This window comes from Aquarana catesbeiana, linkage group LG04 (genome assembly GCF_042186555.1).
Source record: "Aquarana catesbeiana isolate 2022-GZ linkage group LG04, ASM4218655v1, whole genome shotgun sequence".
Lineage (NCBI taxonomy): Eukaryota > Metazoa > Chordata > Amphibia > Anura > Ranidae > Aquarana > Aquarana catesbeiana.
The window spans coordinates 258,578,220-258,595,485 of record NC_133327.1 but is presented as its reverse complement, the minus strand read 5'-3'; the positions used below and the strand labels follow the sequence as shown (position 1 = coordinate 258,595,485).

General features: G+C 39.4%; 1 protein-coding gene across 4 annotated transcripts in view; it reads left to right on the top strand.

Moving 5' to 3' along the window:
- The window catches only part of LPP (LIM domain containing preferred translocation partner in lipoma), a 582,414-nt gene that overhangs the window by 469,001 nt on the left and 96,147 nt on the right, over positions 1–17,266 (top strand). For all 4 annotated transcript variants that reach the window (XM_073626412.1, XM_073626410.1, XM_073626413.1 and 1 more), the window contains one exon: positions 15,046–15,215. In XM_073626412.1, coding sequence (XP_073482513.1) covers positions 15,046–15,215 — 170 coding nt within the window. The remainder of the gene's footprint in view (positions 1–15,045; positions 15,216–17,266) is intronic.

Here is a 17,266-nt window from a genome sequence, read left to right as displayed (position 1 = left end):
ACCTCACTTATCACAAACTTACTGAAGAACATATCAGTATTGATGTCACTCCACTTCCCTAAACTCAATCTTTCTAAAATTGAGCATGTAATATTTTCTCCTGCCCGATCCTGTGTGTAATCCCAGACTCTGATCTCTCCTTCGGGCCCCACATCCAATCATTGGCTACATCTTGTTGCCTTAACCTACGCAACATTTCCAGAATTCGCCCCTTCCTAACACCACATAACTTAATCAGTCCTTGGTTATTTCCCGCCTTGACTACTGCAACTCCTCCTCTCTGGCCTACCTTTACACAGGCTATCCCCCCTTCTGTCTATTATAAATGCTGCTAGACTAATACACCTCAGTAACCAATCCGTAGATACTTCTCCTCTCTGCCAATCACCTCACTGGCTTCCCCTTCACCATTGTATAAAATTCAAAATATTAACCACAACATACAAGGCCATCCACAACATCGCCCCCAGCTACATTACCAAACTCATCTGCAGATATCGCCCAAATCGTCCTCTCATCTCCTCCCAAGACCTCCTGCTCGCCTCCCAAGTTTGCCTCCAGGACTTCTCCAGAGCCTCTACCATCTTCTCAAACTCCCTACCCCATCATGTCCGGTCAGCTCCTCCTACCCTGTCCACCTTTAGGCCATCCTTGAAAACGTATTTATTTAGGGAAGCCTACCCCACCTCCACCTAAGAACTGCGCCCGAGTCACCTCAATCAGATCATCCACTGCAGCTTTTACCTTTTGTACCACCTCCCCCTCCCTTTAGATGGTAAGCTCCATGAGCAGGTCCCTCCTATTCCTACTGTATTGTAATCTTTCTGTCCCCCTTTACAATGTAAAGCGTTGCGTAAACTGTTGGCGCTATATAAATCCTGTATAATATTAATAATTGATAATGAAAAAGTCACTCTCATTCAGATTTACTTTGCACATTGACATAAACTAACAGCTTTTTCTTCAGAGTACAAACAAGTAGGAACCTGCAAAAATGTTTGTTAGGTTCCTTGTATTGTACATTGATTACCCAGAGGAGATTGTTTTTTTCCTCAACAGAAGTGAGATTATTCTTTAAGTCTCTATTTTTCTAAACCTTTAGGCTTTAACTGGCATATTATCAGTGCAAGGAGAACTGTCAAACACTTTTGCAAAGTCCAACTATACTATAGCCATAGCCACTCCATTGTCTAAGTTTTTGCTTCCTCATAAAAAGTAAGCAGATTTGTTTCATAACTTTGTTTTCTTTTCTTTTTTTTTTTTTTTCAGGCTTTAATTTTTATATTCACATTCTGGCCATTGGTGGCTATGTTCCACTATATCTAGTAAAGTTCTAGTGAGGGACAAGGAAGTTAATGTGTGCCATATGGCTTTATTGGTATTTTCTCATTTATAAATAAAGATTTTTATTTAAAAAATAAAATTGTGTTGGGAATTAGTGGTGCACATCTTCACTGGTGTCATGATTCAATTGCGATTTTCCTATGATTACTGCCCATGGTTTTCATTAAAAAAATTCAAGCAATCAGAAGACTTCCATTTTTGAATTTTATCTGCTCTAAAAAAAAATGAATAAAAAAACACTCCCTGCATGTAGCAAAGTCTGAACAATACAGACAACAGTATTTAGAACCGTAAATACTAAATGGCACAGCCCCCCCTGCACATTCTACAACCCCCCTTTACATTCCACAGCCCCCCCATTCACATGATACAGCCTATTTACATTACATAGCCCATTTTGCATAACACAGCCCCCCCCCCGCCCCCAATTACATTACACAGCCCGTTTTACATTACATGGCTGATTTACATTATAAAGCTCCGCTGCACTCCTAGGAGACCCCCTGCCTCTCCCGGGACAGCCCTGCCAGCGCACTCTAATGTTAAAACAAATCACTGTCAGTTCCACTGTTTCATGTATTCCTTCCTACAGTGTGTAAGTGTCAATGTAAACCGATGTCTCTACCTTATTATCTCCAGTCTTTCATCTCTGGTCATGATCATGTGCCCTGCGGCCGGCCATTCTCGTCCCTCTTCCAGCCGGAGGGCATGTGACCGTGACCAGGGATGAAAGATTGCAGATAAGGTAGAGGCATTGGTTTATATTAACCCTTACAGACCGTAGGAAGGAATGCATGAAACAGAGGGACTGACAGTGATTTGTTTTAACTTTAGAATGCGTTGGCAGGGCTGTCCCAGGAGAGGCAAGGGGAGTCGGGATGACGTCATCCATGCAATAGATTCGTTCTCTGAATTGATGCGGAATCGTGCAAGGCTGCATCGAGATGCATCGATTCTACGATTATTTTCAACACCCCTTTTGGGTACTCCAAAGTCCATTTTTCTGCTACTCGGCTTATTCTCGCTTTCTCTCGCTAGCTATCATATACCGTATATCCTTAATTTCATAGCTTCTAATAATAAACATATCTTAACCCAAAAACAAAAAATAATATACTAATGTCAATAGTTTTCTTTTTTTCAAGCCCTTTTCCCTTATTTTCACCAGATAATCCTGAGAATAACACTCTTGTCTCTGGGTGGCTGCGTTTTCTCCTCCAATATTTCTTTGGAGCAACAATTGTCAGTCAGGCTGCTTTCCTAATTAGAATTACGAACAGGGAAATCTTTTCTCGTTCAAAGATTTTATCAAAGAAAACGGGGTGTACAAGCATTTCAAAATATGAACTGAATAACAATTTGGTACACTCTGAAGCAATTAGAAACATATCTTAAAAATTTTAGTAGTTATATTTAGTAATCTAACGGAATATACATAAACCTAGAGCGCAATGAAACAGAAAAAACAGAAACAAAAAATGCATGTGATGATTCCCTGTCGTACATGGAAGTTTTTTTTTTAACAATCAGGAGTGCTTTATTGTAAATAGTACAATATAACAAAATTACATTCGTCATATGAAGTAAATGCAGTAGACTACATTGGTATGGATACGTTACATAATGTTACCTCGGTGCCTACACAGGTGTAGAAACAGATGCTTAGACAAGAGAAAATACAGTGGTATAACATACTATTCTGAAATTAGGTCCAATGATGGGGAGAAAGAAAAGGGGGGGGGGGGGGGGAACAACTCTGTTCAACTACATCCAGTTAGTTAAAAGGAAGTCCATGACAGCCATACTTTGTCAAATTTTCAAGGGCAACCACGACTGATATGTCAACTTGTAAAGAGGTAAGGCAGCATTGACTGTTTTCCCAAGAGGATACATACATGGACGTTTAGATACAGAAGCTCCTTTATTCTTCTTGGAGTGACTGACAATTTTTGTAGCATAAAAAATGCAGCGTAGGAAAGATGGAAACAAGGATAGGAGGAAAGCCCAGGGAAGAGGAAGGAAAAAGGAGTGTTCGGAGTTTCTCAATGGTCAGATGGCACTCTACACTGCAAATAATTGTGGTATATGAGGTCAACAGTAAGCAGTTGGGGTTCCAGCAAGGATTTGTCAAAAGTAGGCGGCAAATATGTATCATAAATTTGAAATGTAACTGCGCTGATCGAAAAAGTGTTAGTGCAATATTACCACTAAAACAGTGTTTGTACCATGTATACAAATGTTAAAAACTAACAACTGTAAAGTTCAAAGTATCAAAATAAATCAATATATAGTACAAATTATCAAGTGCAATTATCAAAACTCCAGAACATAAGTTTTGTATATGGTCCCAAAAAGTCCACTTCAATTTATCATATAATTTCCATGTGCATATTGTACACCAATTCACATCCGTGCTCTATAATAGGAATTTTCACCACTTCGTGTGCCACCACCACCTTCTAAAATGGGCTCTCACCAAAACCTAGAAAAACTTGTACCTTTGGTTTATATTGAGATAACCACTCCACTTTCCTGGATTTCCCTCAGCTAGGCTGCCACTAGTTACTCCATGCCAGTCTTGGTATCTCATAAGAAGTAAACATCCATCATTGCGCAACATAAATTAAAGTGCCTTTTAGACCGGCACTGAGTCTTTACAGCAGTATGTTTTAGGGTATAGCTCCGCCGCTTCATTTCCCGGGATCGGCGTGCATCCCAAGCCTCGATCTGATGCAGGTGAGGGACAGGAAGTGACGTCAGCGGTTAACCAGAAGCCTCTACGCGTTTCGCATACATACATGCGTCATCAGGAAGCTGGGTGCGCCATCTTTGAAAAGGTATTTATGCTCTCAATGGCAATTATTATAGCCAATATAGCCAACTATAGCCAATCAAATCATTAGAGGAAACCAAAAGTTTGTTGTCGATTATCTCTTAGCGTTCCTATGCTGGAAGTATATCTTCCTCCATTTTAATTACTGGCAATTCCGGACTTATGATGTTATGTTTATAATTGGGGCTGTTACTTCTCGTTACCAACACTACCTGATTAAATTTATTCTTTACATGATTTCATCGTGTTTAAATACCCAACATAGACAGCTGGAAGAACTTTACATTCTTATGTTGCACTATAAAATCAATCCATTTTAAAACTTTTTCCTAGTTAATCACCATGTATCAATCCTGCAATCGTATACATAAAATTGCACCAAAAATATTTTACATCTTATTAACCACGATCCATATGCAAATCTGTCTGAATGTCGGTACACATATATAAAATATATAGAAAATGAAAAAAATTATATATATATATATATATATATATATATATATATATATATATATATATATATATATAATTCAAATATTAATTGAAATTAAAAAAATCTAATGAAAATAAAAATAAATACAAATAAAAATTAAATTTAAAAAAAAATGTATAGATGGTACAAACACCGTTTTAGTGATAATATTGCACTTGCACTTTTTGGATCAATGCAGTTACATTTCAAATTTATGTTTCTTTCCTAATCTATGGTTTAGGACATTTTTAACCGCAGCATATTCTATATATTTCATTATCACTATTTATATATATTTTTTATTTTTTGCGCCGGTGACACAATTTCACAGCAAATATGTATCGACCCTTGGCTGCCAGATTTTCAAATGCTTTGGGACATGGTCCAGCAATGTGGCCTCGACCTTACTATGGAACATGAATTGAGTTATCCTGTGTTTCGTCTCCAGGATGCATAGTGTGGAACTTTTCCAAGCTTTTGCGATGGTCTGCTTGGAAGCAGTGGTTACATACAAAAGGAGTTTGAATTGCGCTGTTGTCAGGACATGGGAATAATTTATTTACAGAAGGATTGCTTGTGGTTTGATCTTAGCTCATAGAAAGACGCAAGGTCACACTAGGTATTTTTTGTAACTCCAACAAAACAGACCACACACCAATGACCTCTTTGGAGTCCGTCTGGATTTATTAAACAGACAGTACACACGGTTGACTTCCACCTGAAGCCACCCCACTGATGCAGTTGACCCAAAGTAGGGTTTAATAATAGAGGTATTTTCTATACATGATGATAAAAATGTTTAGCCAAAAAATATCTAGTGCAACCATCACATCTAAGGACCAGTAAGCTTACAATAATTGTATTTATTTTTTTGTCCCTAGTTTTAATTACCCTGTAATAAAAGTACTACCAAGAAAAATATAATGACTCTACAATAATGATATAATATGTATCCAATTCTTAAAATGCATTTGCAATGATAAAGTGATGTATCACTACAAATACAAGTAAACTGATCAAGTACGTACGGTAGATTACATCCAGAATGAGGTATATAATGTTATGTTTGAACAGCTAACAAAATAAATCCCAAAGTATTGACAACAAAGAGAGACAAGTATAAGATCGAAGAGAGGAAAGCATTTAGATGCTAGCTGATGGAGGAACACTGCTACACCACTGCTTGACATATTGTGTGCCTACTGGCATTTTTTTGGAGGTCAAACCCTTCTTCTACTTATATCAATTAGTGGTGTAGCAGCACTTTTTTTTTTTTTTTTTTCTCCAATATAGAATTTTCTGCTACTCATTTATATGCAAATATTGTTTGGTGTTGTGTTTGCTTTGAAATTGGTTATTTTTAATTTGGTTTTTAAATAGACCTTATGCCCCTTATGTTACAGACTTTGGCCACATAAGGATGCTACTTCAAATTATCACTTAGGTTGGACTGGGAGTAAAAAGCAGCCTCTTCTGGTTAAAGTGTGTTATGTCAACTTTAACAAATAATATTCGCCTTGCTACTATCCATGAGCCCCACACCCAGTTTGTACAGGCAACTTTTCTGTTGTTCAGGGCTGGACATAATTCTAGACCACCAGATCATTGCTTGCACACTGTAGCAGCGCTGCTCCATTCTATTAGGTAATGTATTCTTTGCATACTATTGCAACTATGTGGTCTACTGTTTATATAAGTACAGCAGGCTACTGGTGAAACCTTACTATACCATTTGATGTTCCATGGTACAAGCAAGTTTATTATTCCAAATATGTCACCATATTTTAAATTTCAGATTAGTTTCTGTTTTCTTTAGTTACTATGAATGCAGTAAATCTAGAAAAGTAATAGTAAACCCCCCAAGCGTCATTGTGAACTTAAGTCATTTCTGTCATTAAAGCAAATTGTTTTATCACTTGTAATGCTAATCATTTCCTCCAGCTTTATGTATCAAACCTTTTTATTTTCTTCTTAACACTGTCTGTGTCTTTGCCAATTTATCGTCTTCGCACTCTTATCTCCTATTCATCCATTTCATTTAGTATGGAGCCGACAGCTTATCCGCTGTTATTATGGCCCATTGATCAAGTAATTGGAAAAGGGCAAATCGGCAGCGGCAGCGCCTGTGATTTGCATGAAATATTCCCAGCCCTGGGTGCATGTAGCATGGTAATTGCTGCATCCACATAGCTGTCAGCTAATAACTATATTAGTCAGAATATGGAAAGCCGGATCTTAGCATATTAAAAGTTCTATTGGCGCAGATAGGCTTTGAATAGGGGGATTTAATTAAACGTGCTAGCAGGCTTCCAGGCTTTATGGGAAGTCAAGGAGAAAATGTTTACTGCTAATTAAATGTAAGTCTCTTGGGTTAAATGAGGTCATTGTCCTTAAGTGTTACCTTTTAACCTCTGCCTCATTCGAAAGTACAGAACAAAAAATATTTTCAATATGACTTGTTAAATAAATCTGATATTGCTCTGTACAATTCTAGGGGAACCACTTCAAAGGAAATGTAAATGCAAACAAAGTAAAGTGCATTAACTTCTTTAAAGAAATACAATTATTTTTATAAAGTCTCTTCTATGTGTAATTTCCTGTCATCATTCTTTCTATTAAGTTCCCTTCTTGCATTGCCCAACAGCCAAAAATTCAGATCAAGCTGACTGAGACCCACCATTGTCTGGTGATTTGGAAAAATGGACAGAGTGAAGTAGGATAATATTAAATCATTTCTGCGCCTGAAATCTTGTTGTATTTCATTCATGCCATTACATACAGTGGGGACGGAAAGTATTCAGACCCCCTTAAATTTTTCACTCTTTGTTATATTGCAGTCATTTGCTAAAATCATTTAAGTTCATTTTTTTCCTCACGAATCTACACACAGCACCCCATAGTGACAGAAAAACACAGAATTGTTGACATTTTTGCAGATTTATTAAAAAAGAAAAACTGAAATATCACATGGTCCTAAGTATTCAGACCCTTTGCTCGGTATTTAGTAGAAGCACCCTTTTGATCTAATACAGCCATGAGTCTTTTTGGGAAAGATGCAACAAGTTTTTCACACCTGGATTTGGGGATCCTCTGCCATTCCTCCTTGCAGATGCTCTCCAGTTCTGTCAGGTTGGATGGTAAACGTTGGTGGACAGCCATTTTCAGGTCTCTCCAGAGATGCTCAATTGGGTTTAAGTCAGGACGCTTCCTGGGCCATTCAAGAACAGTCACGGAGTTGTTGTGAAGCCACTCGTTCATTATTTTAGCTGTTTGCTTAGGGTCATTGTCTTGTTGGAAGGTAAACCTTCGGCCCAGTCTGAGGTCCTGAGCACTCTGGACAGGATATCCCTGTACTTGGCCGCATTCATCTTTCCCTCGATTGCAACCAGTCGCCCTGTCCCTGCAGCTGAAAAACACCCCCACAGCATGATGCTGACAGGTGATGAGCAGTGCTTGGTTTTCTCCACACATACCGCTAAGAATTAAGGCCAAAAAGTTATATCTTTGGTCTCATCAGACCAAAGAATCTTTTTCTCACCATCTTGGAGTCCGGGTGTTTTTTTTCTTAGCAAACTCCATGCGGGCCTTCATGTGTCTTGCACTGAGGAGAGGCTTCCATCGGGCCACTCTGCCATAAAGCCCCGACTGGTGGAGAGCTGCAGTGATGGTTGACTTTCTACAACTTTCTCCCATCTCCCGACTGCATCTCTGGAGCTCAGCCACAGTGATATTTGGGTTCTCTTTACCAATTTCACCAAGGCTCTTCTCCCCCCGATAGCTCAGTTTGGTCGGATAGCCAGCTCTAGGAAGGGTTCTGGTCGTCCCAAACGTCTTCCATTTAAGGATTATGGAGGCCACTGTGCTCTTAGGAACCTTAAGTGCAGCAGAAATTTTTTTGTAACTTTGGCCAGATCTGTGCCTTGCCACAATTATGTCTCTGAGCTCTTCAGGCAGTTCCTTTGACCTCATGATTCTCATTTGCTCTGACATGCTCTGTGAGCTGTAAGGTCTTATATAGACAGGTGTGTGGCTTTCCTAATCAAATCCAATCAGTATAATCAAACATAGCTGGACTCAAATGAAGGTGTAGAACCATCTCAAGGATGATCAGAAGAAATGGACAGCACCTGAGTTAAATATGAGTGTCACAGCAAAGGGTCTGAATACGTAGGACCATGTGATATTTCAGTTTTTCTTTTTAATAAATCTGCAAAAATGTCAACAATTCTGTGTTTTTCTGTCAATATGGGGTGCTGTGTGTTTATTAATGAGGAAAATAAATGAACTTAAATACTTTTTAGCAAATGGCTGCAATAAAACAAAGAGTGACACATTTAAGGGGGTCTAAATACTTCCCGTCCCCACTGTACATGCATGTGTTAGAAAATATAAGTGTCAGGTAAACCCAAATAGAATCTAAGGAAGATTTGAATGCCACATTTCCATATACTACATAGTCTTAAAGTTTTTGTATAGTGGGATTTTTTTTTACTTAAAATACATCATTTTATTTTTATTAAAAATGTCATCATTGCATGAAAGAGTATTCTCATATAACAATATACAACCATTAAAACCAAGTTAACAGTATGATATATCTTGTCCAAAATTATTAATCCTAAGGCTTGATTTCCTCGTTTCCTGGACCTAGTCTACTTGAGGCAACATTGATACATAATTTTTACAGCATACAATACAATCTAAGTATAATAACCATCATTATTTGCAATTCATCATAAACAACATCTCACTGAATATTAAAATAACACCCAAAGTGTGCCAAACATGGGGGAGGGGGACAGGCCTCCAGAAGGCCAAGGTGGAGCCCCCCCTCTCCGGCATGCACCCCAAACCATTCTCTTTCCTCCTTTCCTTCCAAGATAAACCTAATTGGATAATCTATTTTTCAACTTTTCAGTGTAGAGCCTAAGAAATATCTCATACTACGCACAAATGTACTACTTTCACTTTTGAGTGGAATGCCACTTTAGAGGTAAAGTATATTTTTATTGTTTGTTTTCACCAAAATAATAAATACAACAAGGGGGATATACCCAAACAATACATTTTTGTGAGTACAGAAATAAGAGTCTAAGGAGATAGAGAATATTAAAGTACATTAAACATCATAGCTAGAGTAGGCTCTGATTTACAGATGTGTACCGTATTACAAAATTAGCGTACCTGTATAACTAAGAAAACGGAAAATGGTAAGGAGAGGAGTGCGAAAACAAAGAAAGAAAAAAGCCTGGGAAGGCCTGAAAGGGGAGAGAAAGAAAGCGCTCCAGCTCCCTCATGACCCGACAATTAAAAGGGGTAAAAGGGAATTGTTAGAAAAAGATAGAGAAAAAATAATGATAAAGGACTGGTCATAACATATCTTTAAGAGTGGTAGAAGTGGAGAAGTCGAGCCAAACATACCATAGGATTTAAAATTTCTCAAAAGTATGCGTATCTAGCGCAACCATTTCTTCCATCCACATGATATCATTGACAGTAGAAACCCACAGTGATAATGGAGGGGATTTATCTGTTTTACAAAACAGAGAGCTCAATTGTCTTGCTGCAAAAAGGAAGAAGCGCTGTAAGCTTTGTTTCTGAGATGTTTCTAAGCCCGGGAGCATGGACCGGAGTACCACCTCTGGGGTGGGTGACAGGGACTCCTGATACATTGTGTTATAGAGAGAAACCTTGCGAGCCACAATATGTTGCCTCAAGAATGAAAAGCACCTAGCTGCCTGCGTAGAACACGTCTCATATACCGTGCACCACTAAAGAAAAAATTAAATACGCTGCGCTAAAGGTGTAAATACAATCATGTCAATAGTGTACATAAATAATGATCCAAACAAAAGTAAGAATAATAACGTAGTGTGATGTAGTCCTATCACTACATACTTATACTAATAACGTGGTATGCTAAAAGTGCTACAAAGTTGTATTGTTAAATCAGTGCAAAGTATGCATATAAATCAGCAAATACCACTGTTGCATCAGTGCAAAGTATACAAATCAACAAATATCAATATACATAATAAACTTAATCAATAAACATAAAGTGCCATGTGCGGACAATCTACATCAGTAGATATAATATGTGCAATATTCAAAAAAAGTGCCAAGTGCCACACAATGGTGAAATATATCAAAAATAAGCTGAGTGATCCGTGTTCAATAATATGGGTGTATAAGAAATGTCCATAAAAAATCCAGCATGCTCCAAATGTTTTTGTGCTTAAAAAAAACATTCTCCAGTGTCATCCAGTGACCCCCCCCCCCCAGGAAAGCCGCTAACCTCAGAGCATGTGACTCAGCTGTGAAACTAAGTCTAAACACGCTTTGAGCCATCCCACGGCTCAGTGATGGTATCCAGGTGCACAGCATAGGCAGTAGTTCCACAAATGTAGGAGAATGAGAAGAGAAGACGGGATGGTGTAATAACGTTTTAAAAGTTTTATTGAAGTAAAAACATTCCCCACGATGGGGTACTCACAAGTTCAGGGTGCACCAACCTAGCAATAGCCTCCAAGTATCGAGTGTCAGATGAGGTAAAATGTGCATCGCATCACAACAAGAGAGATAGCTCCGTGCTCCGTCCTGGCCCCTCCGCTACGCGTGTTCGACACAGGATCACGTGTCTTTATCAGGGGGATATGATTGGACAGGCGCTCAGCCACTTACAATGATACAGTCACCATCCAGACACATCCCTTGTCTGTTACTGGATAATGTCTCAGAATTCCCAGCACCGTTCACCTCTCCACGATGATCTCGCTGGTGACCACGATGTCTTCTCTCTACTTCCCCAAGACATCGCTGGAAGTGGCAGCAGAGGAGATCTAGAATTTTCCTCCTGTGAAGTCTGGAGATCATATTACCATCACATTGTCTCCACCTCCCTCCCTGATAGAATAGAGAAATACAAAGAGGATTCTAGAAGTCACCAGAGAGATCATCGTGGAGAGGTGAGTGGTGGTGGGAATTCTGGGACATTATCCAGTAACAGACAAGGGATGTGTCTGGATGGTGACTGTATCATTGTGTGTAAGTGGCTGAGCGCCCGTCCAATCATATCTCCCTGATGAAGACACTTGACCCTGTGTTGAACACGCGTAGGGGAGGGGCCAGGACGGAGCACGGAGCTATCTCTCTTGGTGTGATGCGACGCACATTTTACCTCCTCTGACACTCAATACTTGGAAGCTATTGCTAGGTTGGTGCACTTACGCGCCCTGAACTTATGAGTACCCCATCATGGGGAATGTTTTTACTTCAATAGAACTTTTAAAAGGTTATTACACCATCCAGTCTTCTCTTCTCATTCTCCTATTTTTGTAGAACTACTGTCTATGCTGTGCACCTGAATACCATCACTGAGCCGCGGGATGGCTCTAAAGCGTGTTTAGACTTAGTTTCACAGCTGAGTCATACGCTCTGAGGTGAGCGGCTTTCCCTGGGGGGGTCACTGGATGACACTGGAGCATGGTTTTTTAAGCACAAAAATATTTGGAGCATGCTGGATTTTTTTATGGACATTTCTTATACACCCATATTATTGAACACAGATCACTCAGCATATTTTTGATATTGTATATTTCACCATTGTGTGGCACTTGGCACTTTTTTTGAATATTGCACATATTATATCTACTGCTGTAGATTGACCGCACACGGCACTTTATGTTTATTGATTAAGTTTATTATGGATATTGATATTTGTTGATTTGTATAGTTTGCACTGATGCAATAGTGGTATTTGCTGATTTATATGCATACTTTGCACTGATTTAACAATACAAATTAGTAGCACTTTTAGCATACCATGTTATTAGTATAAGTACGTAGTGATAGGACTACGTCACACTACGTTATTATTCTTACGTTTGTTTGGATCATTATTTCTGTACACTATTGACATGATTGTATTTACACCTTTAGCACAGTGTATTTAATTTTTTTCTTATCCTGCTGCACTCCCACCAGATGTGCAAATAATTCCCCTCTGTCAAGCAACAACTCCAACAAGTAGCTGGCACATAGGGGAACATCCTCTGCAGTGAAAGGGGGTCCCTGCACCAATGGGAGAGAAGTTTATAGTTATTTTCCTGTGCATAGCAAGAAATCGTGGACTTGTGAGTAAATTGGACGGAGGTCTGCCAATCTGCAGTTGTGAGCTCTTTCCCCAGGACCGTAGACCATACCAGGGAGAACTTGGCTTTAAAGACTGGGACAAAGGCTGCAGCTTAAGTCTTAAATGTTTCCACAGTGATCTGCCCAAAAATTTGTTTATTGTAAACAGCTAGTCAAATTCTTCTCATGGTGCCTGCAAATACAGAGACACACACACAGTATATAAAGAATATAGACTGTGTGGTTCTAACCATAGAGATCTATCCTCGCTTTTCACAATATAAATAGATGTACCTAATGCAGTTCTCCACATCTTTCCTGTTGGTGATCCTCCATTCAAAGGAGAGACTTTTAGTCGGACATAGCCCTACATAAATGGAGTCCCCCAAATTGGCCACAGGTGGCAGCTGCACACAGGCTAACATGCACACCACTCCAAACTTGGCCGCCGCTGCCTCTGGGAGGGGCATGCACATGCCCGCGCATGCCCAGCAGGCAAGCGACGGCCATGTATGGAAGGAAAGCCGAGGCCAGCCACAGCAACTGTATTTGCAGATGCAATGATTTTGTTGGCAAACATACAGTGTACGCAGTACGAAAGTTGCAACAAAGCCCTGGAACAAAAAAGTTTGATAACATTTTTATAAGAGAGTTGACAAGTTTCAGTTTGCTTGTGAAGACAGTATGAATCTGGGGTCCAGTTTGCAATTTAGAAATTGCTCATAGAATGTGACCTCATATTAGACCTGCCCCCTGATGAAAAGTGGTCTCATGAATGAAGGAGGAGTAATCAAACAGGTGAGGTTGAGGTATCACAGATTGGCAAAATGAATTAAGCCCAAGCAGGAAAATCCTTGCAGTGCAGGGTCTTAGGTATCATCCTTCTCTCTAGCAAGAACAACAATGAGCAGCACAGTAGTATAACCATCAGATCTCATGAGATCAGTGTAGTGCCTTAGATGATCTCCCATTTCTGGCACAGTCACATGTCAAGGAGAGTGTGGCTATTTTTCAGAGGGAATTGCCAACAAAAGGTAAATCTTTCAGGGTACTACTTACAAATTACATTTCTAGATATTATGTATGACCTATATAATATTACAGCATTACCTTTTGAGCATAGGTCCACTTTAACTGGATATACCAGCTGACTGAGCTTTTTGATTTTCACAGCAAGTGCAGGAACAAGTGACATGAACTTACTTTCTTGCTTATGTATTCCTATTAAGAATGGGCACATGCAGTTATTTGGTAATGCAATAATAGACTTATGATTGAATTAGAGCTACTAGCAAGCTTTTAAATATAAAGTTTAATTTTTAGTGCACAGTTATACCATTGACGCAAGCATTGTAAACAATGAAATTAAATTGGTCTCATGCCAAGGGTTTAAGAAGAATCTAATCTTTATGCCAGACATTTAATTTTTTGCTTCTTTCGAACTTGTATGCCACTTAAAAAGTTAGAGGTATGGCCAAAGCTCTTTTGGCCATACTTCTGTGGATTATAGGAGCGCACTTATTTCTGCACTTCTGTGTCTGACCCAGATTCAGCAGAAAGCAGGCTAAAGTCTGCTGTTGGCTGATGTCACAGAGCTGGTACAGGCGGGATCAGGTCAGATTCCTGACTGGCAGCTCGCTCAGCCTCTCAGCATGCCATTGAGAGTCTGAGCCAGCTGCTCCTGCACCCTCCACAGCTCAGCGCTCCAGTGAGCGCTTGAGGAGCAGAGCAGAGAGTTGGTAACTAGCAGTCACCAGCTCTCTGCTCACTGAAGACTGAATACCAAGTGATCAGCAGTCTTTGATCACTCAGTTCTCAATCTTAGAGGCATCGGGACAGATCCACCTAGGTGAGTATGAATGCGTGTTTTTTTGAAAGCCTGCTCTTTTATTTGTGTAAACTTTGAAATTCAAATACATGTGAAATATTTCTTGACTCTCTGCTTGTAATAAAGTTTAACGTTACAGTTAAAGATTTTTGATTTGAATATAAAAAGGAAATGTGGTGTGAAACCCAACCTTGTAGGTATAATTCATTACTTTCTTGTTCACCATATGCATGTATAAGCCTTTAAAGTATGCAGTGGGGTGTCAGTGCTATTATCCACTCCGTTGTGTTACACTCAGGTACTTCTTAAATGACAGTATTGTCCTCTTAATACATTTTTCTTTTTTTTTTATTATTTTATCTGTAAAAAATTAACAAATTTAAAAAATGAGTGGAAATGTGTTTTCAGCACTGGTATAATTTTTGTTGGTTTCAGGTCGTTGTGCTCGGTGTGGAGAGAATGTCGTAGGAGAGGGTACTGGATGTACTGCCATGGACCAAGTGTTCCATGTGGATTGTTTTACCTGCATGACCTGCAACAGCAAACTACGTGGGCATCCCTTTTATGCTGTGGACAAGAAGGCATTTTGTGAGCCTTGCTACATTGTAAGTACCTCTCTAGGTATCTCTTGCCTGCTTCATTCTCTAGCTCCTGATCTCTACATATTTTTCAACAGAAATCATCTACAAATCAAAATTTCTGTATATTGCGTTCTGTTGTGTCCAGAGGAATGTTTAACATGTCTTCACAGGAGTGCTTAGAGTTGTGTTGCTGTTTAAGGAACAAATGGGATTTGTTCACTTTCTCACATTGTCAGAAGTAAATTTATTGCAGAGCCAGTTTGATCTTGATGTTATCCATTTTCTGCTTGCTTTGGATGACCTTCGGTGCTCCTCCACTGTGATAGCTCTATATTATTTTAGGATTCTTACATAGCCATTTCATTAGACCAAGTAAGTTATTGGCAACTGCAAACAGCAGGCTTGTTGTGCTGTAGAAAAACAATATAAGATTAAATTCCTTTTTTTAATTCGTGTCATGATTAGTGCCCATGTTAAGTCAGCATTTAAAAGTAAACTTGATTAGGTTTACACTTATTGGCAAATACATCTATAAATGAATGTAAATACAGTATATGCTTCCCAATATAATTCTAACCATGCAATGACATTTTTGTTCCTGGTCTCAGCTAGCATCCCCAAGTTGGAGATCTGTCCTTGGAAATTTCAAAGTTATTTTTGTTAAAGTGGTTGTTAACCCACTGCAACTAAATTGTCTTATCCCCTTGGTACAATAATAACAAGTTTGCCTGTGTTGTGTAGAAAATCTTCCGAGCTGTACTTAAATGAGCTCTGCTCCCGGCGCTCAGCTGCTTCCTCGGCTCTTAACTCTCGGGCTCACAGCTCCAGTGGACGGGGCCAAGCCCTTCTCAACTGGGGAGGAGGGGAAGAGAGAGCCGACAGCTGAACGCCCGGAGCTTATATAGGTACAGATTGGAAGATTTTTTACATGACACAGGAACACTTCTTGTTATGGTACAGAGGGGATAAGACTATTTGCAGTTTTGAGAGCAACAGGAGGGGGGGCAGGCAGACAGCCTTAGAGAGGGGAGGAGACAGATAGTAGGGCTGCGGATGACAGAATCACGTAAACTGACCACGGTGTGGTCAGTCTCAGCAGCCCTGATATACCGCTGTCAGTTTACAGAGGGGAGGACATAGTCAGGCAGGATCAGCCAGGTTTTTTAGGTGATAGAAGGGGCCAAATGACACAGCATAAGCACTGTGCTGTATAACATGTTTTAAGGGAACAGGATCTGTTTTTTTTTTTTTGGTTAACAAAAGCTTTAATGTTAAAGATAGATACATTAGAAAAGATAAATGTTAATAATAATAATTAGAGATAATTGAATTTCTATTATTTCAGTTAAGAGGCTGGCTATGGTTAAGTCACAATAGCTTTACTACAACTAATCCTAAGGGTTAGTTTACACTTGCTTAAAAACATGCCTTCGGGCACGCATTGGTAAAGCTCTCTGAATGCCAGTCAAAGCTTCTGTCACTAAATAAAATGGTTAGCTTACAGTCCTGTTTACACCTTTCTTTTGCTTGGGGCTTCAATGAGGCTTCCATGGAGCTTTAAGCGAGCTTTGCCATAGACTTCTATGGAGGTGTTGAAGACACTTTGAAGCCCCACTAAAGCGACACTAGCATTCAGAGAGCTTTAATAAAGCCTGTCCGAAGCCTTGTTTTTGAAGCAAGTGTAAAATAGCCACTATTGTGTGTTGAAGCCGAAGCAAGTGTAAATGAGCCCTAACTGTTGCATTTTTTTACTGTTGTGTGTATGGCTATTTGGGCTCATTCTTCAGTTTCATGCTGCACCCCATCATACAAAATTTCATTGCTGCTATTTAACACTTTGCAGGCCCCTTAATAAAAAAATGACTAAAGTAGCACCTAATATTGCTGCCTTTAACATGCCTATTATTTGTCTTTTCTCTATAAAGGGCATTGCAATTTTTATCACCTTTGACATTTCAGGATGTGTTAGAGGCTTTCTTAGCAAAGCAGCAGGAAGCTGCTCACTTGCTCTCTCTTGTACCAGTGACAGCAATGACTGAAGAGATTTCAGGGCTTGGCACAGGCAGAAGAAACTT